We start from the raw sequence: 27,214 nt of genomic DNA, 5'->3' as shown, positions 1-27,214 counted from the left end.
AAAAGTATCCGCGTCTCGCCGCAAGAGTACGTCGACCCCGCAGCCGTTTAGGCGTTGGGAGAAAAAAAAAACTGCCTTCTCGCTTCGTTACAGACAATGTGGCGATGTAAGCCCACAGGAGACGCCAAGTAGCGCACCGGTAATCAGGCGCTATACGAAACTTCAGCGCCTCCTTCGATTTCTACCAACACCTCAAATATGAAAAGGAGATCCTTATCTCTGAGTGAGTCATCACTAAGAGCTACTCCGTCGACGTGATCGGTAAGATTAAGAAGAAAAAACGCAAGTCAGCGTAGTCATGGTTTGGCAAAAATTAATTAGGTCTATAGCCCATCTTATAAAAAAAACCAGTGATCGTGGTCTGTGAGACCTTCTTTCCAAGGTGTTGTTGCCTACCCCCAAGTGGCCGTCTGCCCTTCTACGGGCGTTGATTAGCAGTAAGCAGACGCCAGACACGTTAGTTTGTGCGTTAGTTTATGCGCGAGTACAGGGATGTGCTCTAAGCTGTCGTCATTCTCGAGGAGCTTGTGGGCGTTTCGCTTTTAGCACAGCTTATCACCTTCCGTGATCATTCTTCGCGATATTTGTTCAGACTTTCTATCCTCGCGCCCTTGTAACGAGGCTACGTTTGCTCCTGTTGTTATTTTTCATGGCAGGCTGTCTAATTGCGGTTTGGCATGTCTCCGATCGTTACGACGAGGCCGACGAGCCTACGCGTTCGTTGCCTGGCTAGACAGGAATATCGACGCCACCCCACGCACCTTAATTTTTACGGCGACAGATAGATAATGGTCTTCTTGCGGGGAAACGGCGACGTTATTGGCCCGTAACCGGAATGAGTCACTCGCAGAGTGGAAACAAAATTAATCGAATATTCATTGGTGGAACTATACGAATGCGTGAGGATATGTGCCTCTCCCTTGCGAACTCGAGGCTCGGCCAGATTAGCGAACGCCTTGCTTTAGTTTTAGAAGTCCCCAACACGGCGTTTCTCGCACGCCCCTCGTACACAGTGCCAACCGTGCTTTGCACTATGGTCACCCCATTGTCCACGTTTGCTCGCTTTCTTTATTAAGCGGCCGCGTGCATAAAGACCCTTCCCGTGCAGGTCTTTATGCACGCACATAAAAAATATTAAAAATATACATTGAAATTGTATGTTTCGATTTCAAATCGAAGAGAAACGTAGAAAAAGTAATTACATGAGATAATTAGACAGAAAATACCTCAATATAAACGCACTAGATTATTCCACAAGCTCTCAAAGTAAACCTCTCGCGTTATTTTCCTATGGTGTTGCGTGTGTATGCGTGTGTGTGGAATTTCGCGTCGAAATAGTATAGCAGCGGCATTGGCTACCAGCCGCTCATTTTGTTGTCCATCGGCATTTCGTCGCTGTCATTCCCATTTTTTCGCTGCGGCCCCGATGCACTGGCTGTAGACTCTAAACAACGCGTGCAAGCGGTGACGGGCGTCGCGGGACCCGTCGAGGCAGAGGCAGCTGGCGAGCCGCGCTTCGACTTGTCTCCCCGGAAACGGCAGCATCTGTGCGAAGGCAGCGCCACCACAGCACGCGCTCCCTCTTCCATTGTTCGTCTATTGATTGATTGATTGATTGATTGATTGATTGATTGATTGATTGATTGATTGATTGATTGATTGATTGATTGATTGATTGATTGTATGGTTTAACGCGCCGACGCAACGCAGGCGATGAGGCGCGCCGTAGTGGAGGTCTCTGGATTAGTTTTGACCACCTGGAGATTTTTAACATGCGCCGAAATCTCGAACACACGGGCATTGTTCTTCTATACCTCTGTTGGCGGATCGACGGCGGAAATTCTTGCCGACATGCCTCATCTGTTTCTCGCGCAATCATGAAAAAGATGGCTGCACATCTGTTTGCTTCGCTGTAAATTACGTCAAAAACGGCAGCATTTCGGCCCCCCATGCCACGGAACGCCTTTCGTCGATAAAATCCTCAAATAGACAAATCTCATCGATGTACGGTGCTGTCACGAATCAATGAATGCTTGCCCGCTCGTTATAAAGAAAAAAAAGTGAACGCTTTACTGCAGCTGACTTAAATAAAACATCAGGCACGCACTTGGCGGCTTCTATCGAACCCTTTGAATTGAGCACATATGGAGCTTCACGAGAGGTTCGAATTCATGCATGTGTTGCCCAACGCAACTACAACTCTGCGTTGAATGCCACGCTGGCTATCGTGTACTTGGCTTTGTTTCGGTCTCCGTTTCGTCATTCGCCGGTCTAAATTTTAGTTCTTCTTTTTCTTGGGCAGTCTGCTTTACGATAAGTTCTGTTTTTGCATTGACTTCTCTCCTTACGGCAGCGGCGGTTTTCGTGGCCGGGGCATTGTTCAAGGAGCCATGAAGACAAAATACAAGTTGGGTTTATTAGAAAGAGTGCTTAGTCCCGATAACAATGAAACCAATACCGCAATCTTCGAACAAATAACGGAGATATTAAAGAAAACGTGTCAAGCAGTAGTGACCCCATAGCCAATTTCCCGTAACTTTTCTATGACATCACGGAACCTTTTTTGTGCGATTGGCGTCCGCCTAACTGACCTGTCGCGACGACACATGACTGGACATCTGTAATGGGGCCTCTAGTTCCATTTGACCCCATCACTTGAATGCTAACGTGGAGTTGACGCACTGAAATTTGTGTTTTATTGTTGGCCCGTATGACGTCATTCTTGCTCATAACACGTCACTGTGGCGCAAAATTTCAAAGTGTTTCAATACTTCTTGCTTTTTTTTCGTTAAAAAAACATCTGTCGCTGTAATGGAGCTGAGTGAGATACTGAATCCTAGTTCTTCCAAATTAAACGAAGTTGTATTTTCTCGTCATGGCTCCTTTCAGCGTGCACCCAATGCTACACGAAGCTATAGCGCACTTAAGCGGCGCGAATTTTCCGCACGAGTGACGTAAACGGAGATTTGCACGAAGCTGAGAGCCAGAAGCCATGCTGTAACGCCATTTACAGTTATTGCGTGCAGCGAGCCGGTGATTGTCCCACACTATGAACACCGACGGACACGCGCTAGTTTTTACGCCTTCCTCCACTTTTATGACACTTCTGTGCATGGAGGGGCGAAAAGAACATAAGTGAGGCCTGAAAAGCTTCACGAACCGTGGCCGAAGCTTTCGGAGAAACGTATGCGGGCGTCGACCGCTCGATAAATGCCAAGGCAAATTTGATTGATCCGAACGGTTTTATACGTGCATGCTGTCGCGGGCCTTCGGCTGAAAGCTTCGGTGATATTGGCTTGCCGCTACCTCCCATAAACGCGCGCCGTAGCCTCGAACCCAAGCTTCGCTTGTCATGGCTTTTCTATTGCGCGCGGGCACGAATGAGCCACGTACAATACAGTCATGGACAGTTAAATGCGAACCCCCAAATATGAATATGAATCCACAAATAGCCATATTTCTTTGAATTCAGGTCAAACTTTCGTATGGCTTTATAACGTGTGACGATGTTTGGAAATGTGACTTTCCAAACATACGTTCACTACGCCATTGCTGCGTTTTCAGGAACCATAATTTTCAATTTCGCGTGTTTTGGTTCACATTTTCGTGTTCGCTTTTCATTTCTCCATAACTGCACACGCGCACCTGTGCTTTCACGCTGCTATAAATAAATAATGTCAGCTCAACGGATCGCATCGAACATCGTCCGTTGGGTGCCTTCACGTCTGCCAAGCACTTTGCGTCTCTCGTCTTTTTATCGTCTGCTTTACTTGCGGTCATTGGCTTCACGCAGTGCCTGTCAAAGTGGAGCGTGAAGTCACGGCGTTCAGAACCGTCTGCTAGGGGGTTCGTCGGCTTGAAAGGATGCCGACTGATAAACATGCTTTGATTACCTTACCAGTTTATAGTCTAGGCTACGTACGACATGCTATTTACTTTTTCGCCAAATTTACGCGTGTTTTTAACGAGAAAAATTGAAGCGGTTCCACTAACGTGAAAGCTGTCGGAAGTGCAGAGCAGTGATTCGCCAGAGAGGCTGTGACTCCGTTATCCGCTCATTGTAACCACCGTTCATGCTCTGCTCCTCCCCGTCTTACTCCTTTGTCGGTGAATTGAACGGAGGTTTGTCCTGCGCAATTCAAATTTCCCGCCTTCAAAATGCTATCGCGCCCTCTGCCTGGAACAGCGCGAGCGGGGGGAGTTCTGTTCTTTTCGTGCTTGCTTTCATATCACACGTTCGGGAGCCTCACTTTGCAGTTTTGAAAGCGTCACACATCCACTCGGGAGATTGACCATAAAGGGCATACCCGTGATCTGTAAAAAAAAGTCTTCTGCGCATACGGTGCTTGTCCATGCATGTGCAAGCGACATCGCGATGGAAAAGCAAATAATTACCAACCAGCTGGTTGCTAATTATTTGCTTTATGGTTATTATTTGCTAGTAAAACAACGGCCCAGTAGGGACGCTTAACTTAGCGGAAGGAAAGGGCTAATTTGGTCCAGGTCCCACACAATCATCCGTGGTTCACGATTAGTACATTAAAGTGCTAAAGCCACGCAAGTTGAACCGACCAAAAGAGACAACCATTAACAGCCCTTGTCCTAGAGACATATCGGTACGCGATACTTCGCCTTCCACGCTCGTGAAAGAGACTGAACCGGCGGCGAACAATTTATTTACCGTTCATATTTCGGATAATGAACGACAACAGGCGGACGAGCGAATTCGATTTTTCCACCTTGATTTTGCTACCATGGTAACGGCAGCGCTGCCGTCTCATGTTCATGTTACGGCTCATGCCACCTACTCATACTTCTAACAAATCTCTATACATTCAGCAGAGGTCAATAGACAGGTTCTTTGACTCAGCCTGTCGCGGCCATTCCGATGGGTCTGCATTTCCCGTCGTTTTATTTGACGATGGGGGGAGGCTCGCATAAAAGTTCCTATTGGGATTCCAGGTAGAATAGCCTAACATTTCCGGTGCTCTTGCTCGCGTTCAATGAACTGTGGCTGAGAATATATACCGTCGATTTGTGTGAATGAATCGTGCCTTCCTCTCGTTCGCCATTTCGTCTTTCCAGGGCCACCAACGACCCGATAGCCAACCTGGCCGATTATGGCGTCGACATCCGTTTAAAATTACTCAAACGGACACCTGCTCGCTAAGGGGGTCGCATACCTTACAGCGACCGTCTTTTATGCGCTGAACGAACCCACAACTCAAAACCGAGCGAACAGACCTCTTTAAAAGGTAGCAGGCTAGCACTGTTTGGCGTAGTCCTTCGTCCGATCCGAGAATTGTCTGTAAAGGATGCTTCACTGGAAGCGCGTATGTAATGATGCGAAGCCAACTTCACAAGTTAATGCAGGATGACCTCACAATTCACAACCAAGCGTGCAGGCATGTGTTTAAAAGGTGGCAGGCTACCACTGTTTGGCTTCGTCCTTCGTCCAATCCTAGAACTCCCCATAAAGGGTGCTTCACTGCACGCACGTACATAATGATGCGAAGCCGACTTCACTAGTTAATAAAACATGACCTCACAATTCAAAACCGAGCATACAGGTATGTCTTTAAAAGGTGGCAGGCTGTTTGGCGTAGTCCTTCGTCCGATCCTAGAGTTGCCTGTAAAGTATGCTTCACTGGAAGCACGTATATAATGATGCGAAGCCAAATTCACGAGTGAATGAATGATGACCTTGCTGTTAGTGATGACCTCACTGTTTGTGGAGAGGAAGTTCTATATGCACGTTTCCATGCAAACTTCCGTGGGTGTTCATAAAAAGAAAACTTTGGTGGCACGTACCCAGCAAGCTGGCTGAAAATCGAACGAAAGTTTTATGAGGGCATTTCAACCCGAATTGGCGTTTCTCTGTCTAACCTCGACGGTTGCCTCCCGGAGAAGTTCATTGGCATCATTTCCAGCTAGATCGCTCGCATCACTTATGCAGCCTGCACCCGAGATCCCTATACTGCTAAGTCCTTCTTATCTGGTCGGTGTTGCGTCAATGCCCGCATCGTGTTCGCTTCCCTGCGTGGCCTACTTTTCGCACGTGTCGCTTCCCCACCGCGTTCCTTCCCGAGCTAAATTCGGGAATCGATTGGGAAAAGACGACGTGAGAAGTAGATGCTGCCCCGCAACAACAACAAAGACGACGCCAACTTGTCGTCTGCAGCCGTCTTATATCCGTCCTGTGTGCGCCACCTCGCGGGGGAAAGGGGAAAAAAGGAAGCGGGAAGGAAATAAAGCCTGGTGGGTATGGAGCTTTCGGGAAGCCGCGGAGCTGCGCAGGCTAAAATAAGTGTGTCTGCTGACCCGGAACTCCACTCGACGCACGTCCGTGCCTCGCCTTGGCTATATAGCGCTGGCTGACGATTGATTGGTGAAACAGGTCAGCCGCTGTCGCCGGTGTGTTTACACAGCGCGCACCTACACCAGTCGCGTCGCTCGCTCACTCGATTCGTTTCTCGTTTGTTCTTTGTTTTCTCTTTTCCCGTCTTCCTTTCTATTTTGTACGTGCGTGCGTGTGTCTGTGTGGCCGTTGTGTGGCGTCCTCTCATTGGACTTTGTTTTTCCACCCTCTTTCGTCGAAGCTTCTTTATTTTTTGTTCTCCGACTCGAGAAGGCGCGGTAGTTTGATGGCTGAGGCAATAGACCTGCATCCTTCGTCACTATCACGAAGTCTTGGTGAAAACGGAAAGTCTTCCTGTAGATTCCTAGTTCTGTCGCTTGACTGGGTGGTAGTCGTATGCAACAAGCTGTGCTCCATGCTCCAAGGGGTAGCTTTTAAAAGGGCGCATAATTGGCTCCCCTCCCTCCCTCACTGACATACGTACACGCAAGCACACATTAAATGAACATATGTATGTATTTATTTATTTAAATATGTGCATAAATGTACGGCTTCGTGTTTGGGATGTCTATTGAGACGAAAGTGTAGAGGTCCATGGCGAAATTCTGTACTCACCAGGGATCTCCGCTATGGCAAGGTGTATGGAAGCATCCTCGAAGAAGGGGATCGGCGTAGCCATATCAATAATGCCTGTGCTGCACGGCAACTCTACACTGGCAGTTAAACTCTTAGAAACGCGCTTAATAAATTGTCGATGCGTCATTCTTATACAGTTGGGTCGAATGTCCTCGGACCTTTGAAACGGCCGTTTGGCCGGGTATGAATTGCGTTTCTGGTGGCCTGAGACCGAGGCAGGGACGGAGTCTCGCACGACGCGCGTACGAAGGTATCTCAGATACATCGCACAACGTAAATCCTTCCGCACTGAAATCAGGTGGAAGTAGTCCGTGCCGACACATACAATGCTACCAGCATGCATCAGTAGGCGCCAAGCCAGCGTCTTCGGGGTTGTGCAATCATTGTGCACGCATCCGCCTTTTCACTAACAAGTGGCGCCCTCTCTCTTGTTCCCGCAGAAAAGCGCAAGAAGCTGTACTACGGCACGGACGTAATCCCGCTGCCAGCATGCCCGGTGTCCACCAAGCCCGTGCCGGCCGTAGGGGAGAAGGGCGCCGAGGGGGGAGTGGGATCCCGGGCTGGCTCCATCGTCCTACTGCCGTTCGTGCGGAGCAGGGCGGCCAGGGACTCCACGTACAGCAGCATGTCGACGGCCAGCAGCCGCGGAGAAGCGTCAGTCTACGTGAGTGTCTGTACTTCCCCGGTGTTCTCTGTCAGGAGTACACGCGCCGGATTTTGTACCCAATGCAACAAGTTCGTCGGTTTTCTTTGGCATAGCTACGAGAAAACCGGCACAGTCGGAAAGAAAACAATAATTTGTTACAACGCGAAGAAAATGAACGCGACAAGCGTTGAAGCACCCTGGTACCTCTTGATATACATCAATGCCTCTTCGGAAATCGTGGCAGGCCTAGTCATCTTGTCTTTGTTCTCTCGCGCGCTATAACTACTTAAGTGACTACCAACTCGCCAACCTTGCTAAGGAAAAAAAGTTCAGGAACACACAAGCGCTGAGTGTCAACACCTGTGTGGGTCAGCATCTGAAATAATCGGCGCCTGTATATCACGTCTGTCCCTTATTTCTCGGCTGCGGAAGTTGTGTGTCGCTTGGGCATTTGTAGTGACAATGACATCCGCGTTTGGTGACTTAGTGCATGGCTTAGTCCGTCGCCTATATCCAGTATGGGCACTCCGGTATAGCTCTTTTCTTTCAGTGCCTTCCTTCTTTCGTTTCCTCTTTCGGTGCTATCTGGTTTTCCTGTTCGCAATTAATCTGTTTGTCCCGTTTTTAATCCCCGATGTAGCCCACTGTCGCCGTTCGTGTGCTTTCACTCTCCGAGCTCGTAAGACACATCGTAAGACACATTGGCGGTAAATAAATTTTAACGAAGGTTAGAAATGCTAACCACTAAGAGAAATTGTCCTACCGGATACCAACTTAAGTGGTGTGATTCTTTCTCTCTCCAACGCTGATGTACCATCTCCGTGTACTTGTTGCTCTCACTGGCCCTTAGCAGCCCTTTTACTCCATCTGCGTTCACTCCTCGCTTTCCGATACTTGTGCCATATTTCCCACATCCCTACAAAAGCAGTTTTTCAACACCACCTGTTCTTGGTGATGATAAGCGTGCAGGCACACAAAGCGGCAAACCCATAATAAAGCTATCGCTTTAAAATTCCCGCCTGCACTCTAGAAAATTGTGGCAACTGCCACACATCATTCTAACAGCTGTTCTGTGTTTCCGGGCTGTGTTTTGCATGGCTTTATTTCTAATACTCTTCCCGATTGAATTCTTGCACCAGCTAAAGTACACAACTTCATGCCACCTCTCCAAGACGTCAATAAAAACAAGTACCTTAACACGTTACGGGGACATTTTGCAGCCCTCAAAGGACACACATATACTTAGGGGAGGATACCTAAACAGAATTTCTGCGTCTGAAAGATCGGCCGTCGACCGGTCACATGGGCAACCACAATTGCACAGAATAGCTCGGTTAATGCAATTTTTAAGTGTGATTGTCTTTTTAAAGTGTCATTTGTGTCGTTGCCAATTTATCAAACAATGCATAAAGGCCAGGAGGCGGGGGACAATAAGAAATTGTGCGACGGAGACATTGCACTAGCGCCGTATACTTCTCGATCTCGACAAAATTTGTTCTTCTGCCTACCTTACGGTTACCAAGGAGCGCAGACGTCAGATGTAATGAACTACCACAGATAAAACAAATGTGCGAGGACGACATTTTACTGGTGCTTTGCTTCTCAACAAACTTTGTTCTTAAAGTGCGCGTTGAGGTTACCAAAAATCCGCGGCGTCAGTTGTATTCAGGTACCACAGATAAGCCACGTGTCGCTAGAATAGTTTTTTCGACACGAGTGCGATGTTATGATTTCTAATATCGTTTCTAATGTCGCTCCCTCGCATCAAGGCTGCCAGTGAATAACGCGCATCAAAGAGAGACCCTGCAACCCTTTCTTCCACTTTTTTTCTAAATTTTAAATGCTTTCAGGACATCGCCAATAAACACATTCAGAATAGGGCGTCACAAAATTTTTCAGCAAAAAAAATTGCAACTCTATGCCCATTAGATGACTTCGAAACTTGCTCACAAGAATTCTCTCTTTCCCAGTCTTGGCGTTCTTTGAGCGCTCTAATGGCGTCGTTAGCGTTGTGTGGCTGCTATTGGCTGGCTTCCTTTCACGTGAAGCAAAAAAATAAATTTCATAGAAATATTGTAAAAAAGCCACAACAGCAAAGCAGAAAGGGAAGGCGGATCTGCTGCGACGAACAAATCACCCAATTCCGCTCTTTGCTGGCGATAACTGTAGCGTTCGCAAGTCTTCCAGGCGCGAAGTAAGGAGTGAAAGCGTTTATCGAAAGTGTTGCAGGGTCCCTTTAAGTTTAGCACGTGGAGAGCAATGTGGAAGCCATAGCTGTATATAGTCCGCTGCCTTTGCTGTAACAGCAGCTTCAACAGCGGTGGTCCGCCGCGAGCGCTGCGCAGAGCGACAACTCGGGGGACGTGGTGACGAGCGTGGAAGGAGGCGTCGGCGGCGGCATCGAGATCGCCCCCAACCTCGGCAAGGTGACCGTGTTGCTGCGCTTCCAGGCCTCCGTCACCAGCAGCTCTTCGTCGCAGGCCTCGGGGTTCCCTGCCGGCAAGCTCTCTGTCACCATACGGGTACGTCCTCAATGGGAATTGCACTTTATCTGAGAGTCATTGCTTGGTACTTACACAACTCTTGCTCAAGAGTAGAATTACTCCGCCGTGCTGGGGTGTTACACGGTTGTGGAGTAATCTTACTTCATTATAGAGTACTCACTCAAAATTGGAGTAATTTTCTTAGTTGGGTGTATTTATTCAGCCACGGAGTAAAATAACTGCACGACTGAGTAAACGTACTCTATGTCAGAGTGAATTCTCTCTGACGGAGGCTTCACTGAATTCACAATGGACCGGATCTACGACAAGCTATAACTATCATTCCACCAAGGGTCCAATACATGCACCTTTCCGTCGGTGGTCCTGTGCTCTGAATTTTACATCCGCTTGCATGGGTTGCTACCGTACAAAGAAAACAAAAATCTAATGCCGCATTAATCATCATGATGCTGTAATGAGTTGAAACATCATGACCGAGGTTGTGGTGCTAACACAACAAATCTTCAATGCAATGTTCTCATGTTCGTGTGTAAAGGCGCAGGGCCTTTAAACGTGGTATTCGTCAGGACAAGGTAGATAGTAAGACGTGTGCTGTAGCGCTTAGAGTTCAGTTTTATCGTCAGGTCAGTACGGGCTCAGTAGCTTGGGACATTCCTGTTAACTGCAAATGTGGCAGATGAGCACAATAAGCGTTCTGAAGGAGTTAGCGTTACACCCCTTTTGGGGTGCAAATATAACATTCCTTCCTAAATCTCATTTCCGCTCTCAGTCTCCGTTACAACATTAGTACGCGATTCGTCACAATTCGCAATTCGCAAGTCGTCACAATTCGCAAACACAATTTTGCCGCTAGACATACATTGACACCAGATACTTTGCGAAGTGCTCCTAAACAGATGCAGGTGTGAATAAACAGAATAAATTAAATAATATATTGTGAAATATCAAGCGCAACCAATTGAAGCTGCAAGATGTCTCCAAGCTTTTACTACTGAGGCGCTGACAGAGTTTCTAAAGGACTCAGTGGTGACCGCCCGCGGCTTCTTCCTCGTCCTTCACGCAGGAGGCCCAGAACCTTCCGGCCAAGCCGTATGGAGTGGTCTGCGACCCGTATATTGTGTGCAAGGTGATCAAGGGTCGTATAAAGAAGTCCCGTCGAGGGAGCGCTGCCCTTCGCCGCCCAAGTTGCATAGGGATCGGAGGTTCGGGCCACTGCCTGGGCCAGTACCAGACGCAGACCAAGCGCAAGACCCAGAGTCCGTTATACAACGAGACCTTCTCACTGGACCTGGCCAGGGGCGAACTCAAGGATTCGTCCTTGCACCTGGCCCTTTACGACATGGATAAGGTATGCACCGCTAACAGTGCGTATGCCCCAGTGCCCCCAGCGTCTTCCAGCGTCCCTTAGCACTGCGAGGTGGATGCCGCCGCTCACGTTAGAGCAGACCCGAAAGCGTACTATGCGAGCTGGTTTATTTACTCTTTTGCAAAATCATAAGATAATTGACGTCGTCAATCTTAGAACAAGTAGATCATCGATTACGGGCTTTATGTAAAATTTGAGCGGAAATAGGCGAGCATATTCTACGGAAATGCATATTTAATGTTTCCATGCCCAGTCTCCCCAGCGTATTCCAGCGTCCCCCAGCGTTACACAGTGCATGAAATTCACTCCGGGTAGTGTATACACAAAAACGTACCGTCAGAGCTGTTATTTTTAGTCTATTGTAAAATAATAAGATAATGGATGTCGTCAACCTTGGAACAAATGCACCATAAAATGAGACCTTCACATAAAATTAGAGCGGGAATAAGCGAGCATATTCGGCATAAGTCTATTTTTAATGTTCCCGCAATAATATTCAACGGCCTGCGTGTAGCAGGGTTTGGGTGTTCGGTGACTGCTTCAGACCCCTTCATGACTATTTGTGGCGTATTTTTTCGCGGAAAGCGTGTGAATTCCACCACGGAAATAGCTGAAAAACGACGGCGAAAAGCAGCTCGCAGAAAAAACGGCAAAGAAATTTTAAATATGAGGAAATGCACTGAAAAACAATGTGTATATCCTTGCTTCCTTACCCGTTTTCGTTATTGTTGCAGAAGGAAAGACTTGTGCAATGCTCGATTCCTTCGACATCACTTCGCTTCTGCATTTTTGACGTTTAGGCATTCGCATATATTTAGCCCATACATGCGGCCTATTGCAAAAACGGAATGTCCGCAAAATTATTCTGCGTCTGTAAATAGGTGTCTAACCGATTTGAGGGAAGCGTGAGCTCTCCTATAACATATTAGATGTAATCTGCAGCGCTTCCAACCAATTTTAATGAAAAAATTACGGTTCCTCTTTGGTTACTGTGCTGTAGCCTTTTATCCACCCGCTGGGCACGAACCATAGGCGCACACAACTTAGTTGGCACATTCCTTATAAGCGAGGCAATGTCATGCACGCTTAAAATTTAGGCTATTTTCCTGCCATATGCAAGAAGGCAACTTAAATATGGCCATTTCCTGTGTGCATTGATCTTTGAGTTGAGATATTGGATTGGATTGGATTGTTGGATTGGATTGGATTAGAAAAACGTTTATTTGACCTGCAGTGAAGCGCGCGCACTTTACTGCAGGGGAAGAATCGCATGATATCGCACCTTACCGACCTTTTCCTACGGTTATTCACATTTTTGTACGCTTTCTTTAGAAAACGACAAAAATACTTACGTGAAAGTTCAGTGAAAGTGAAATAAAGTGTTTATGTTTTATTTTTATTTTATCCTTCCCGGTGTAGTGCTCGAACGACACGGAGGTGGGTGAAGTGATCGTGCCACTCAAGGAAATCGACAGGCTGGTGGAAGACCCCTCGGACCACATGCTGGAGCTCGAACTGAAGGAACCAAAGCAGGTACGTCTATGGATAAACGCACGTCCCCGCGATCGTTTATGAACATAAGCGAAACGTGATGCCACCCTGCGGCACCACACAAATTCCTATACTTTCAATTAGGCCTACTTCGCTGAACGCTTCAATGGTGAAAGCATGTCGCCTGTTTCATTGCAATGTCAAACGTGACTTATTCGCTGATAAAAATTTATCACTGAAACTGTGGTCGTGCCACAAAGAAAACGTATGGCACGCCGCTACCGATCAACTGCTCAACCCCGTTCGACTGTGCAATCGGTCCCCGCGGCCAGCACGACCATCTTGCATCGATGGTATTTGACAGAATAAAATATCTACTAGCAAATATCTGAATTGAGCTCTTCTTCTTTAGGCGGTCTGGTCAGACAACTGCGTTAAAGCAAAAATGAAGGATGCGATAGCAACGCGAAAGGTGTCTTCAGTAGAATACTGATTGCGTAAATTTGGTTTAAGAATGACAGAAGGGTCTGTGGCGCGAATGAAAGTGAGAGTAATGTAAACTAAGATTTCTGTAGCACTGTAGCACCCCTGGGCACGCGACTCCCTTTGAAAACAGGAAGAGTCATACCAGAGTCAAAGTAGTATTTGTCCTATTTTGTCACTCTATTTGATTTAGATAGTCGTTGAAGCAACGACTCCCTTTGAACTGTCCCTTTTTTGGGAGGATAGCGGTATTTGCGTTTCTGCTCAGCAATTTTTTAAGTTCTATTGGATGAGGAACGCTGCTCAAAAAGAGTGTACCGGATAGGCTGGGTGAGACCCGGGTGAAGAAATCAAATTTTTGCCATTTATTTCACTATTATATTTTTTATCCATAAAGTCATGGCTTGAATTTACATGTATTCCGCATCGACACGAGTACCTGGAGACCACCTGTGTCGGTTCAATGGGGCTTGTTCATTTGTGTAGGTGGTCACAGCTTCAATTTGCAGTTGAAACCAAGTTCGTTTCTTATCAGCACAAAATACAACACACTGCTGTAGTTGAAATCGAAGTGCAGGATGAGGGGAAGGGCATGCGGTTCAGATGAACAAAAATCCCCTTGCTTCTCATCACATACGGTTGTGGTGGTGGGGATGGTCGTTCCATCCAAAGGATTAGCATAATAAAGGCAACAATGCGGAGTAAGAAAAAAATAAAAAGCAAATAAGTGAGCGCGCAAACCATTTACAAAAAAATTATCAAAATTAAGTGTACATATCAGGCACGCGAACTCCAAGCTTCTTTACCTGGAGTTTGGAGTGGGGAGATCTGGAGTGAAAACCGTCATGTTTAATGAACGCCGCACTGCCGCGGAACCAAATTCTCTTATGAGAAAAATGGATGCATGCGTAGTGGTTCAACAGCCCTACTGTATAGGTCAGCTCCCGGATGGGTGAGGACAGCAGTCAAGTCGCAGCTCCTTGTCCTAACGCAGACTCATTCCAGAGGGAGGCACTGACCTGACATTATGGCGCTGACCTTAAGCATGGTCGTGACATTTCGCCTTTGCATTTTTTCGCAGTACAACGGCGAAATCCTGTTCGGCCTGAGCTACTTGCCAACGGCCGAGCGGCTCACTTTCAGCATCATGAAGGCCAGCAACCTCACTTCGCCTATGAACAACCTCGAGTCCTTCTGTGAGCACACGCATTCTTTTTTCTTGCTACCCTGTGATATTATCTTTTTTGCTTATCTTGTTGAAATGGCTTGTACAGCATGCGTCACTTTGGCGGTTGCTTCAACTGGCTGCTCCCTTGTTTTCAATGCTGCGGTTCCCTTCCCAACGGATATGATAGCCAACTAAAAGCCCATTATTTGATTCATTTCCAAACGTTTCATGTTAAACTTGTGAACAGAGCACACAAGTTACCAGACATTTGAGGGTGAACAGAGGTTTCCTGTATATTGACATTTATATTATTTGTCAAAGTGCTTTTGTTGGCTCTTATCGTGGACGACAGAGATATTTCGCTTGCGCTTGTTTCGTCCTTTGTAGGGTTTCGTGGGGGCATCGAGCGAATCATGGCGAGTGCTTAGGCACGATGACTTGGATGAGCGCAGTAAAGTTGAATTTCCCGCCCTTACGAGAGGGGTCTGTTGCCATTAAAGGGACTCTGATGGCAATGCAAAATGGTTCCACAATGCCTGTAGGCATTCTACTATGCGACAATGTTGACCCAACCGAACTGAAACTGACATCAATTTATCCAGGGTGCAAAAAAGCTAAGGAAAGAATAAAGAAATTATTGTTAGGAAAAACGGCTAAAACGGGAAGGGTGTGGTGGCTTACCAACGAATCGCTGTTGGTTACCAATGTGGCGACTTCACAGGGCCAACAAGATAAACGCGGGACAATGTGCGCAGATGGCATGTGCAGAGTGCATTTGTTGATTGGTTGTCTTTTGTGGTACGCTAATGTGTACTCAATTTTCTGCGACACTTGCCTAATTCCTCTTCACGTCCAATGACCTCGCTTCCCCAAAGATTCACTCCGAACAGTTACAGGTTTTGTAGAAATTATATTTTTTATTTATGGGTGAGGTCATCAGGAGGCTTCAGATGAGCCATGTAGACAGAATACAGCTCTCAACGCTTTTCCACGTACTGAAGACGTTTTTTGTCAAAAAAACACACGAAACATTAAAAAACTTTAATTTTCGGGATACAGTGACGTACTATGGTTCAGCACTATAATGTGTCAACTGAATGTTAGCATTACAGTGACACGATAAAACGGAAGTAGAGGTCCCACTACAGTCGCTCAATCATGCTTCTTGGGTGTGGCTTGGTCGGTGGCCGCCACTCGCACAATTTGTTCCACGATGTCATAGCAAATCGCTGGAAAGAGGCTGGGGAATCGGCACTGCTTCCGCTGCTATCCCGGATGTCTCCGTTATGTGGTTGAAGTTTGCAATAAAAGCGGTGTCATTTTGTTACCAGGACAAAGCAGTGTTTTTTTTTTAATTAACCAGACTTTTATTTTGTCTTCACGGCCTCTTTAAGTCATGTTGCTAACTCAGCACACCCTCAATTCTCTTTTACCTCCCGCTCCGCAGATCCGTGCGTGCGAGTGCTGCTCTTCCACAGCGGCAAGCTACGCAAGAAGAAAAAGACGGCCGCCCAGCATGCCACCCTGTGCCCCGTGTACAACGAGTCGCTCACCTTCGACGTGCCGCAGTCCGAGCTGGACAACGTCGTCTTCCTCGTGGTCGTCAGCCACCGGGACCCGGCACAGACCGTCTCGTCGCCCGACTCGCCCACCACGCCCGTGGCTGGGGCTCCCCAGCAGCATGTGGGCAAAGTGGTCGTGGGCGCCTGTGGCCGCGGTAGCGTACTCCACCACTGGAATGCCATGAAACAGAGCCCGCGCAAGCAGGTCACCCAGTGGCACACGCTCCGGTGAAAGGAAGAGAGTAGGGGCGACAACGCCACCTTGCGGAACTCCTCCCCCGAGACCTTGTACGAAAGCTGGCCTAGTACAGGGTCGTATTTTCAACGCAGCACTAGCGAGAGAATTGGCGAGGGAAAGAAGGAATTCCATGGTGTCCCTGACTGCCTTGATTTGGTCGCTACGTCCGCGAACGCTGGTGTTGCGTTGGAATCTTGTGGATGGTGCACCTTTGCGAGAACCCTAAACAATGTCTCCCTGGACCACCCCACCACAATTTCTTTCGGCAAGGGTATCGTCTGGTCTAGGTGGCGTGGTACATTTGTGCTTGCAGCTCGATGGTTCTGCAAAGTAGCAAGGACGTGCACTCAACAGGGACGTTAAGGCCTACTTTTAAGTGGTGCATTTGATTGGCCAGCCTAATTGCATATTTTAATGGTAGTCAGATTTATTGGCGGACGACGGGAATTCAATGCTTTCTGTCTGACAAATGTGAGGATTGAGATGAGTGCATACCTTTGGTTTAGTTGGTTTCAGCAGAGAACTGCCCACGTCTAGGCAGATCGCAGCCCTTTCGCTCCGTCTGACCGAGACTCCTTCGCACTGAGTTCGATGTCTAAAGAGGCAAAACTCGTTTTATCATTGTGGTACGTAAGAAAAAAATGTCTCACCAGAACTGAGGTTTCTTGTTGCATCTCCCCGATATCTCTGAATGACCTAGGTAATCTGTGCAGCGCTAGAGTGCACACATTATGAAGTTGAGAGAAAAAGGGATAAAGGTATCTTCAGCTCCTTTGTATTTATTTACTTGCGCTTCAGTTTAGGAATTTGGTACAAAAGCACCTGGTTATCAGTACTTTTTCACCTTTAGGAACACCTAGTGTTGTCATGTTGTGGTGGGGAAATCGTTGCTCGTTCACCTCTCCTAAGGCCTTATTTCTGTGTAGTCCTGTTGACTGCTCGGTAGTCGCGTGTATTTGCCTGTCTGATACCTACCATGGATATTGTGAGTTGTGCATGACCGAGGACTCGATGTTTATTCTTCTTGGCAATTGCCAGTTCTGTTTAACTGTTTCCCTTGACATAATGCCAGACTGCTGATTACACCAAGGTAAACTCAAATCAGAGAGACGGCACATCTGGAGAGATATGCCATGCCTTCATGCACGATCGAAGGCTGCTTTCGTCTCCCATATATCTTGTAGCGATACAATGCGGCCATTTAAAAATGTTAAGTCCTAATCTATTAAGTAGGTTGAAATTTTGCAGAAAACTGTGTTGGCCATCAATCAGGTTTCATAATGCACAAGATGCCCTCGTTCCATTAACGGGTTTCAGGCAGTAATTCAAGTTGTGCAGCGTCTGAAACTGTTCAACACTGTCTCAAAAGTGTTCCTGTCTAAAGGAAGTACAAATTGTGCAATAACGTAGCCGGAACATCACGATTCGTGACACTTCCCGATGTTTGATAGCATTGTTATGAATTTAAAAAGTCTCTTTCGGGTGGGATACTGCCTGCAGAACGTACCCCTACACATCGAGGGCCGCTACCCTTTCGGCTAAGCAGTCTTAATACAGACATCTGGTGCTAGCCATAGCTATCCTTTCTCTAGAGACGTTTTTGGCTAACGTTAGTAGCGGAGTGGCGTTTCATGCTCCTAGTTTTAGGATCGTCGATTTATGGACCAGCTCTGCTAGGAAGCGCGAAAAAAAACGGTATTACTGTTGTTATACGACTGTTCTTCAATCCAAGCAACAGCCGTCATGAGTTTCTGAACATTCCGGCATTTCCTCTACTCTTAACGATCGCTCTGCACCTTACGTTTGAAGTTTCGTTTCGCGTTGCGGTACAATGTTGTAAAAAAGATCAGAAACAGCGTCGGCAGTTGACAATTCAACGTGCAGCGCCATACTAAACCATTGAGGCAATTTTAATGTCGCGAGACACGCAACCAGTGTTGTTAGAATTTGGCAACTAACCTGCAGCAATAGTGCTGTCAGCCTTCTGCGGAACTGGTTCCTTTGCGGCCACGACTACGTCAAAGCTGCTGGAAAGCCGACGCCGAGATTCAAATAGCAGTGACCTCGCTACAAAAACAAATTGGTTGGGCTTAGTGAGTATATCATCTGTTTTGACAAGAGCCTAAACTTCTCCGCAGCTTGGGCCCCCTTCTATTTGCATTTTTTGTTCATTCGATGTGTACATAATGCCCCAACAGTTCCTGCTTATTTCGTCTCGGTTTCCGGCTTAAGCTTCTTCTAAAGTTTGACTTCGTACAAAATGGAACACACCTTGTACAGTTAGTTTTCTTGCTGTCGTCCATTGTTTCCTCGTTTTTTGTGTAGTTGTAGATCTTTTTTCACTTGTTCAAAGGTGCACGATAGACGTTGTAGCTTGGTGGTGATACGTGGGGTGATACGAGGAGTGCGGTGGAGTTAGGTAATATTGAAGCAGTTTGCTAACACCCGTGAAGCATTTCACGCTGGCAACTTGCATGGATATACCGCGAAATGTTTACCGCCTCTAAAACTGGTATATTTGACGAATTCCTCCTTTTCGGCGGCCAATTATGGCTTATGAAATGGCTTATGAAATTGTGTCGCATGTCTTGTTTGGGGCAAATGGAATCCTGTGATATCAAGGTTTATAAAATAAGTACAACAGATTCAGAAGCCAAATAAATGAAAGCGTTAAATTCATTTCTGTTTGTTTACCGAATATTCTCCATCCTCGGCATGTGGCCATTTGTTCTGTTTTAAAAGAGAGAAATAAAAAATAAAAAGTAGTTTTCTTTTTACCCTTGTGTTCCAATCAGAAGAGTAGAGGTACTAAAACGCTTTTTTGATAACTTCAGCTCTACCTAATTGGTTTTCGTTTTCGTAAACATCTCTTTGTGTTTCGTATTTCTTTTTTCAATCGGGATCAGGAAGATAATAAACTTTCGCACGAATTACTTTTGCTTCCGGCGTCGTATATTTTAGATTTACTCTTGTACGCGCTGAAAACTAGCCATTTCTTGTTTGCCATTAAAATCAACGATAGCAGCAAGCCGACACGTTGTTTTTTATCTTGAAACACGCGAAGCCCCAAAATGAGCAAGATGGAGCTGGTTGGCTGCCTAGGCAGAGTGAACGACTAGCCAAATAATTTCCTAAAAAATGGCAAAGGGAACACGAGAAGACAAAGGCAAGCTGTCGACAGGTGTCCTGTCCTCATGTTTGTTCCTTTTGGAATTTGTTCTGAGCGACCACTCGCAATTTATGTGACGATCGCATGGCACTTTGCACACATTAGGATTTCAAATAGCTCTTAATTCATTCTCCTGTGCCACAGAGATTAGAATTAGGTGTAGCATTTTGTGAATGTAGCTGTAGCACTTCAGGTGCATGCCAGTACTCTGAAGCAGGTGCCTGGAAGCATTACATGGTGCTCTCGACCCACGATGTGTTCATGCCGCTGTGAAACTTAGTGGTAAAGTGGACATACTGTTTTCATAGCGCCGTATAGCCACACTGTCGTCAGGAGACATCATATACGGTTTATAGCTGCACGTGCGTTTTTTAGTGACACGCAATTTCTCTCCGCTTGACCACGGCAGTGAATTAAAGTGGCTGCACACGCGCAGTGTGAAATTGAAACCAAATACGCATGCGCAGAAGTTTCTTGAAAACGGGGGCCATGAAACCGCAGACACCCTAATATCAAAGAGACCATGAAGACTGCGTACATTCTTCCTTCATTTGACACAAATCGCCTTTGGCAACTGGTTCAGCTTCATTCAGGCCTTGGGTTGTTTTTTGCTCGAAAAAGATCACGAATAGGGCAAATTTTCAAGTTTCTGATGGCAAAATATCATTGGTCATGTCATTGGAAAGGTACCAAATACAGAGTAGTAAATGTGTTAACTCCATGCCAGTACTCAAGCGGGGCTCTCAAACGGCACTACAGGTTCTACTGCAACCACGAAGACAGACTTTCTGGTGGTAGCTTTTGTCGATGCCAGTTGTTCGGAACTAGCTTGCGCCAATTACACAAACTAGTTCCTGTGACCTCAGAGGGGCAGTGACAGAAAGTTGATAGTGAGTCGCCGCTCTTTCGTGCGTTTTCCATTATCTAGACTAATTGGGTGAAGTATGCATTACACCGGCATTATTCTTATTGCGACCTAGCAAACTTCTGATTGGGCCAAACCAAAATTTCGTCTTCATGGACACTTTAAGGTAAAGTGGCGTAACTTCGCCGAGTTCATTGTGTTTCAGCATATATGGAGTACCTTTGTTTTGTTTAGTTTTACTAAGACAATCTAATTTGTTAATTTGCTTTCTTAATTATCGGTGCTTCGTCTTTTCAGCCATGGAGGAGTTTTCTAGCCCGTTTGCCTTACGTAGCACTGATGTCCTGACTAGATAGCACAGAAATGATCATATCTAGTAGAGTAAATGTGGTGCTTACTAATTTTGCCTTGTGTTGAACAAGGAGGGCAAAATGCTAATAAGTCCGTAACACTCGTCATTTGGCTAGCTTGGTCACGGTGGACCTACAGTAGTGACTGGTTTCTTCGGTCAGCTGTTCATCAATGTGCAAAAAAAACGTTTGGCGGTACGGCATTGTGCGAATACACTTTCGTCTTTCGGCGCTCTTTATACCAAACTTCCCTACATTTCCAGCATGCCCTTAGATGCAGGCGAACGTGTTTTTGAGGCTTCAGCAATTTGGGTCGAATTTGTGGCTAAGGTTTTACGGGGGGATTGTAAGAGCAAAACTGCGCCAAGTTCCCCTCTTATGAATTTAACCTGGTAATGTTAAATTGAGCACTCCAACTAAAATAAGTGTCTTGAGGGTAATTCTGTGGTATTAATAAAAATTGCGAAAATTTCACTGAATGGCAGGATTTCACTAATGGAGCGCCGGTAAATTCTAAAAACGAGTCACAATAATTCGTAACTAACCTCTCTGCTTGTTAAATTGCTATAAACCGTATCATCGATGTCTATCAAAGTTGGAAGACCGTGAACCAGCTGTTAAGACATCAGCTTGCAATGCTATATAAACCCAGTACCAAGGCTAAGTTCGCCTATGTCGTTCCCATTGCAAGCGTTTGCTTGCATACGCCAGCCTAATCACACAACAATGTGGCAATTAGGAAGCAAATAAACCTTGGTGCATCGTACTAATGGAGTTGTCATCCTCGTGACGCTGAACCCAACTTTTTATAGAACGTTTCAGTCATGTGCCGGAGTCATTCAACATTATTAAGCGGAATTAGCAACCCTGCTACATGCGTGCCCTAGCATCCTTCACCAAGACTTGCAAAACACCCACTCCTTAGAAGCCTCCAAACCCGAAACACGTATCACGTCGGTACTTGTTTTGAGAACACGTAACCCCCGTACTTAATCGTATTTGCAAAGAAATAGATATTCTACCACGTGTTAGCCATCGACATTTGGCTGCAGACATCTGGAGTAGTTTTCTGAAGAGTCGTGAGTAGCCAGTATAGTTGCTTAAACGTGAACAGACTCTTTCAAGCAGTCTGCAGGCTACAGAGTCGATACGTCGGTTCTGTTCCTCGCTGGATCTGTAATAAGCGCAGATCGAAAGTAGTCTTTCACGTGTTCAGGAAACAAGACAAGCCTTTTATACATTTCTCCCGGTCACTGTGATAAAGAAGTACAGAAAAAAGCCCCCTTTTTACTATTTTGCACCCTACGGTGAGGCGCGTGTCGCTTGTTTACCGGGTAGCCGCCAGAGGGCGTCGACTTGTGGACGTTACAAAGACGCTGTGATGTTGAGGAGATCTTGTTGTGAATTGTCGCATGTAAAGTGTAAAAATGTGCTTCGTGGTGTCGTTGAAGTCTTAACGAGCGTGTTCGCAACAACTTGTGCAGCCAAGCCCTGGTACAAAATTAAATTGTCATCTGGACTCTCGTTATATAACCAGCCACATCATTTCGCGAGCAGATCCAATTCTTCGTATATTTCTGTACCACTAGCCACGCGGAGATAAAAAAAGGTTGTTTATAAACCCCTAGCAGTGCGGCGTCTTTGAAGCCCAGCTCATGGGACATTTTCTTTTAATTTACGCGTCGAAACGCGAACACAATAGACCTTCGTCGCATTGAGAGAAATGTCAAATACATCCGTAAAACTGTCGTGCGGGGCATTGCTGTTTGTTCAACTGAGTGTCTATATTGGGTACGATCGTGTCCCACTCCCAAAGAAGGCCTCGAAGAGTAAAACCTTGCTGTGACAGCTATGCGATGGTGTCACTTGACGTCACAGCTGTATGGGATTTCAGTGTCACTTGGAAGGAGTTTCAAAATTCTGTAGAAATGCCGACGCTGCATTAACACCTCTCTTTCGATTTTACTGAGAGTTTCTGAACGGTCGACCCATTTTAGTTCTTCTGATCCAAATCATTTTCGTTTCGATTTGGAAATTCTGGTAGTAGTACAACATCTCACTGCGCATAAGCAACTAATTTTTTCACCCGCGAACGCGCATAACCAAGGAGTGGAGGCTGTATAATGCTTCAGCAGTCATATCTTCACCTGTGTGAATCGTAACGTTTACTCTTGTTCGCACGTTGTCTACCGTGCATTCCACGTCCTCAAATGAATCGCGACTGTGTATAAGCGGCATATATTTTGCAAGTATACTTTGTCAGCCATATGTATCTATGTTCAATACACCACCTTTCTCTGAAATGTACTTCGGGACGGCGCCACCATATGGGTGCAATGCCCGTTTCTTCAATGTCGTCTGCCCACACCGCATGTCCTTGTACAAATGCCCTCCCCTTTGGAAACGTCAACCTTGCCTTCCCCCGAGACGTTATACCATCCTCCCTATAAATGTCGTCTGTAACGCTGTCTATGACCGGCTACATGTCTATATAGACCTTCCCTGTGCATGTGCATGCATACAACTTGGAAAAAACTTAATTCGCTACAGGAATTCCTAACGTTTTCCAGTCTGTACTATTATGATGGCAGTGGCCACTGTGGGTTGCTTGCACTACTGCTCCACCACTATTTTGACGGCTACCGTTGCATACGCCAGCACCAGCGTGTCTACGGGCCTTGGGGCGTACATTACGACTTAGCGTATCTCCCTACCCCTATCAATGTTATTTCCCTGTTCACGTCACTTGTTCCTTGTTCGTGGCTCTCGTGATTTGAGCGATTCTATTGCTGTGTACTGTTTCCGAATTCATGTTCCCAAGCGATTGTCTCAGCCGATTTTTCAAAAATACCTTAGCACACGTCCGTGCTATCCCATCCTTCCAGGCTGTGTGTGCTGATTGCACAATTCGATTGCTGTCGAGATCTCGATGTTACTGCACAAAACACAGAAGGCATAATTTTTGAGCGTCCCGTTTTGACCATTGTTACCCACCGCAAAATACTGCAATCAAAGTTGAGTCTGCAATATCGGCCGATGTTTTTTACACCTTACAGATGGAAAGTGACACCCTAGATGCGATGTTGAAAATAACTGGATAGTTGTGGGAATTCATGGGTTGCGGCCTCTCTCGCGTTGTTTACTCGCATTCGGAGACGTCCTGTCATGTTCAACTTTTGTTTCAGTAAATTTTTTTGTTCCCCTAACAATGGCGCCCAAGGTAACTTCACCCCCATTCCCAATCGCCCGCACATTCACGATGAATGTATAGTTTAGAAGTCAGGGGCGATGATAGAAGCCATATTGGTAGACATAATAATCAATATCTTGCTCCTGGTCCTATAAGTCACGCAAAGTTGGGTTGGGTTGGCACTGAACAGGTATTTCGTGTTCAACCTGTCCAATAATGCGTTTTAGCGATTTTAAGAAGCCTCTTTTTTCAGCGTAGAATAATTAAGGTGGAAAGAAGGGCTTAGATTCGATGCGCATCCATCAAAGATGTACGTTTTAAAAAAAACTGATAAACTTTTTGGAAACGGAAGCTCTCAAAGCCTAAAACACTAGGTGCACTGGTACTTCATTCCACCAGTCTAAGTTCGCAGGGAGTGCTATGCGCTGGCATTTTTCCCAAAGATTTGGTTTCGCTGTACAAGAAAACTGAAATTGATTTAGTTGTAAGGCACATTGCACGAGAATTGGATCGGGCCTGAAAAACACTTATTGTGCTAAGGTGTCATCTCTTATGAGGGAATCCAGATGTGATTTAGACTTCGTTGCAGCAGAGCCCGTACCATAAAAATTGGGGGACAAGCGGTTTTTCACTCGTGCTGAATAACAGTTTCTGGTCCTTGTTGTGTTTTGGACGCGCCATTCTATGTGTAAAACACTACTGGACTTCATCAGGCGTGAGTGAAATTTGCCATCGGCATACATTCACCCTAAAACAGGTATATTGAGAACTGTAGGTTTTAATTAAATTAATCAACTGAAATTCAGGAACATTTCATCAAATATAAGTTACCTGATATCGCCAAAAATGAGCAGAAAGAACGGAATGAATCGGATGTACCAGCTGGTGGAAACTTTCCTTCTTCTTTCTGCATATTTATACCAAAATAAAAAATAATGAATATTAAAATGTACTGGTTGTACCGTTTATTTTTATTTTGGTATTTTGGCACCGTATTGTTTGCCTATGATGAAACTACAGCTGTTTCCCTGTGCGTTGAGCCTTCCGTGTGGGATATCTTCTGTTACGTTCAGGTTGAATTCCAGTTGCCAGGAACTGAATTTCGTCGTTGTTGCCCGAAAAGCATTCCACTGCTGCCAACGAGTCGCAAAATTATTAGCCTCGAAACGAAGTTCGCGCGTTTATTTTCGATCGCCGTCTGTACTGACCGACACCTTACTCTTGTCACTCGTGTGTATTTATCGATGTAAATTAAACAGCTTGGCCGTAAAAAAAAAGCGCACGAAGGAGCTGAGAATTGATGCGGTACCTGGATCTTTTTTTCCTTCACACTCCTGACACGAGGAGCAGAAGTGATATAAATGTGGATACATATATATCTCTTATACATATATATACCAATTGCTATTTATTGACTTCAGCCGAGTTATTTTGGGATGTCAAATGTAATAAAGAGGCGTTATTGAATGTTACAACCGGGCTTGTGTGGTTTTTTTCTTGCACTGCAAGAATTCGTTCAGCAAACAACGCTCCTCTGGATAAACCGGCCATTGGTTCTGTGGAGCACATGTAAGTACACATGAAGAGTTTAGATGGCATTTTTTCATCCCACGCCAAAGATGCTACATAAACCTGGTATGTTCTGGGTATGGCTGCTAGCAATGCCAGACATTCAAGGTGAAACGGAAGGACTCACCCTGAAGCTGTGATTATAAAACTAAACTATGCACCAAAAGAGTGTCTCGGTGTCAGCAACCTGCCTAAGAGCACCGACTTCTTGGGCAGCTTATCTTTACTGCTACCGGTATTAGTGCCGCGATCCACTGCATTCGGACCTATCACGTCGTCGCCGGAGTTTCCTCCCATGTTTGTACCTGTGTATTCGGATTGCTGGGGCTATGGTGGCATCTTCAGTCGTGTCGAAGCGGTCGGGGAGATCTCCGACTCAATCAACTTACCGCGAAGGATCACGTTTCGAACCAACCTTCAATCACTAGAATCCAAGAAAATTTTGTTCACAAATCTAAGCAGGTGCACAATTTTCCCCAGAACCAATCCGCAAGTGGTGCTACCACAACATCAACCGAAGATGCCGAAACTGTGAGGAAGCCATGATGTACACCACCCCTGGTCTGGGTATTCCTCAAAGTATCTCCATACCGCAATTTCATTCCTCTACATACAGATCCCTCAACCCACGTACATCTCGCTAATTTTTTTGTATATATGTGTGCATGTGTTTATTATAGATCTTGCGTTTTTCCTATTTTTATTTCTGATTCATTTTCTTATTTAACCCTAATTACGTGTTCACCAATCGTCTGAAGTAGCAAGCGAAGCATTTTGCGGGACTGACCTCTTCGGTTTCATTAAGGAATCTCTCTCTCTCTCTCTCTCTCTCTCTCTCTCTCTCTCTCTCTCTCTCTCTCTCTCTCTCTCTCTCTCTCTCTCTCTCTCTCTCTCTCTCTCTCTCTCTCTCTCTCTCTCTCTCTCTCTCTCTCTCTCTCTCTCTCTCTCTCTCAACCCATATCGATCCCTTCACATTAGATGAACACACCATCACCTGATTCTGCAGTTCACCACCCAAGGTGATCTTTGCGCGAGCTATGTAGCGTTGGCCTACACCAATTAATAGACCGTTCACTGCTGGTTGAACACCCCCCCCCCCCCCCCCCCCTGTGAAAGAGAACTCATGGATGCCGCCTCTAGACCACCACATACTCATGCCTCAAGAAACGCTTGATACATGGATCCCCCACCGCTCCCAATTCCCACACGTGACCTCCGGCCTTCCTTTTTGAATAAAAGATTTAGCAATAACAATTGACGCCGGAAACTACTGGCACTAGGCACGAGCTGGCATGTTTCCTTGCAGGAAATCGGCAAGCTGGAGGTTGTAAGCCCTGTCAGAAGTTACATCTCCCCATAGTGATTGGCCACGAAGCAACACATAGTTGATTCATATCAGGCGGGTGGCGCTAAAACACCTTTACTAAGGGGTCGAGACTCCGTGTTGTGCTGGCGCATTCTGATGCGTCGGAAGAGGAGAATGTCAAATGTGATCAGGAAAGGAGTAAAAGGCCAGCGAAAGGCGCGCCGCACCACGTGTACATGCGGCGGTATCGCGTGGGCAAATGGAGGTGACACAATGCAAAATGCGGGAAAGTGTTCGTCTGCAGTCGACGCCA

General features: G+C 46.1%; 1 protein-coding gene across 4 annotated transcripts in view; it reads left to right on the top strand.

Moving 5' to 3' along the window:
* Positions 1 to 25,501, top strand: part of LOC144142764 (synaptotagmin-1-like) — a 198,015-nt gene extending 172,514 nt beyond the window's left edge. For 3 of the 4 annotated variants that reach the window (XM_077674466.1, XM_077674467.1, XM_077674468.1), the window contains 6 exons: positions 7,435 to 7,658; positions 9,959 to 10,162; positions 11,208 to 11,492; positions 12,930 to 13,043; positions 14,566 to 14,680; positions 16,100 to 25,501. In XM_077674466.1, the coding sequence (XP_077530592.1) occupies positions 7,435 to 7,658; positions 9,959 to 10,162; positions 11,208 to 11,492; positions 12,930 to 13,043; positions 14,566 to 14,680; positions 16,100 to 16,446 (1,289 nt within the window). In that variant the 3' untranslated portion in view covers positions 16,447 to 25,501. The remainder of the gene's footprint in view (positions 1 to 7,434; positions 7,659 to 9,958; positions 10,163 to 11,207; positions 11,493 to 12,929; positions 13,044 to 14,565; positions 14,681 to 16,099) is intronic. The other variant, XM_077674469.1, reaches the window with a different exon arrangement.
* Positions 25,502 to 27,214: the final 1,713 nt, after the last annotated feature.

This window comes from Haemaphysalis longicornis, unplaced genomic scaffold (assembly GCF_048455015.1).
Source record: "Haemaphysalis longicornis isolate Haplotype H1 unplaced genomic scaffold, Haemaphysalis longicornis Haplotype H1 scaffold_6, whole genome shotgun sequence".
NCBI lineage: Eukaryota > Metazoa > Arthropoda > Arachnida > Ixodida > Ixodidae > Haemaphysalis > Haemaphysalis longicornis.
Note: the sequence above shows the minus strand (reverse complement) of the source record. Positions and strands in the feature narration are given on the sequence as shown.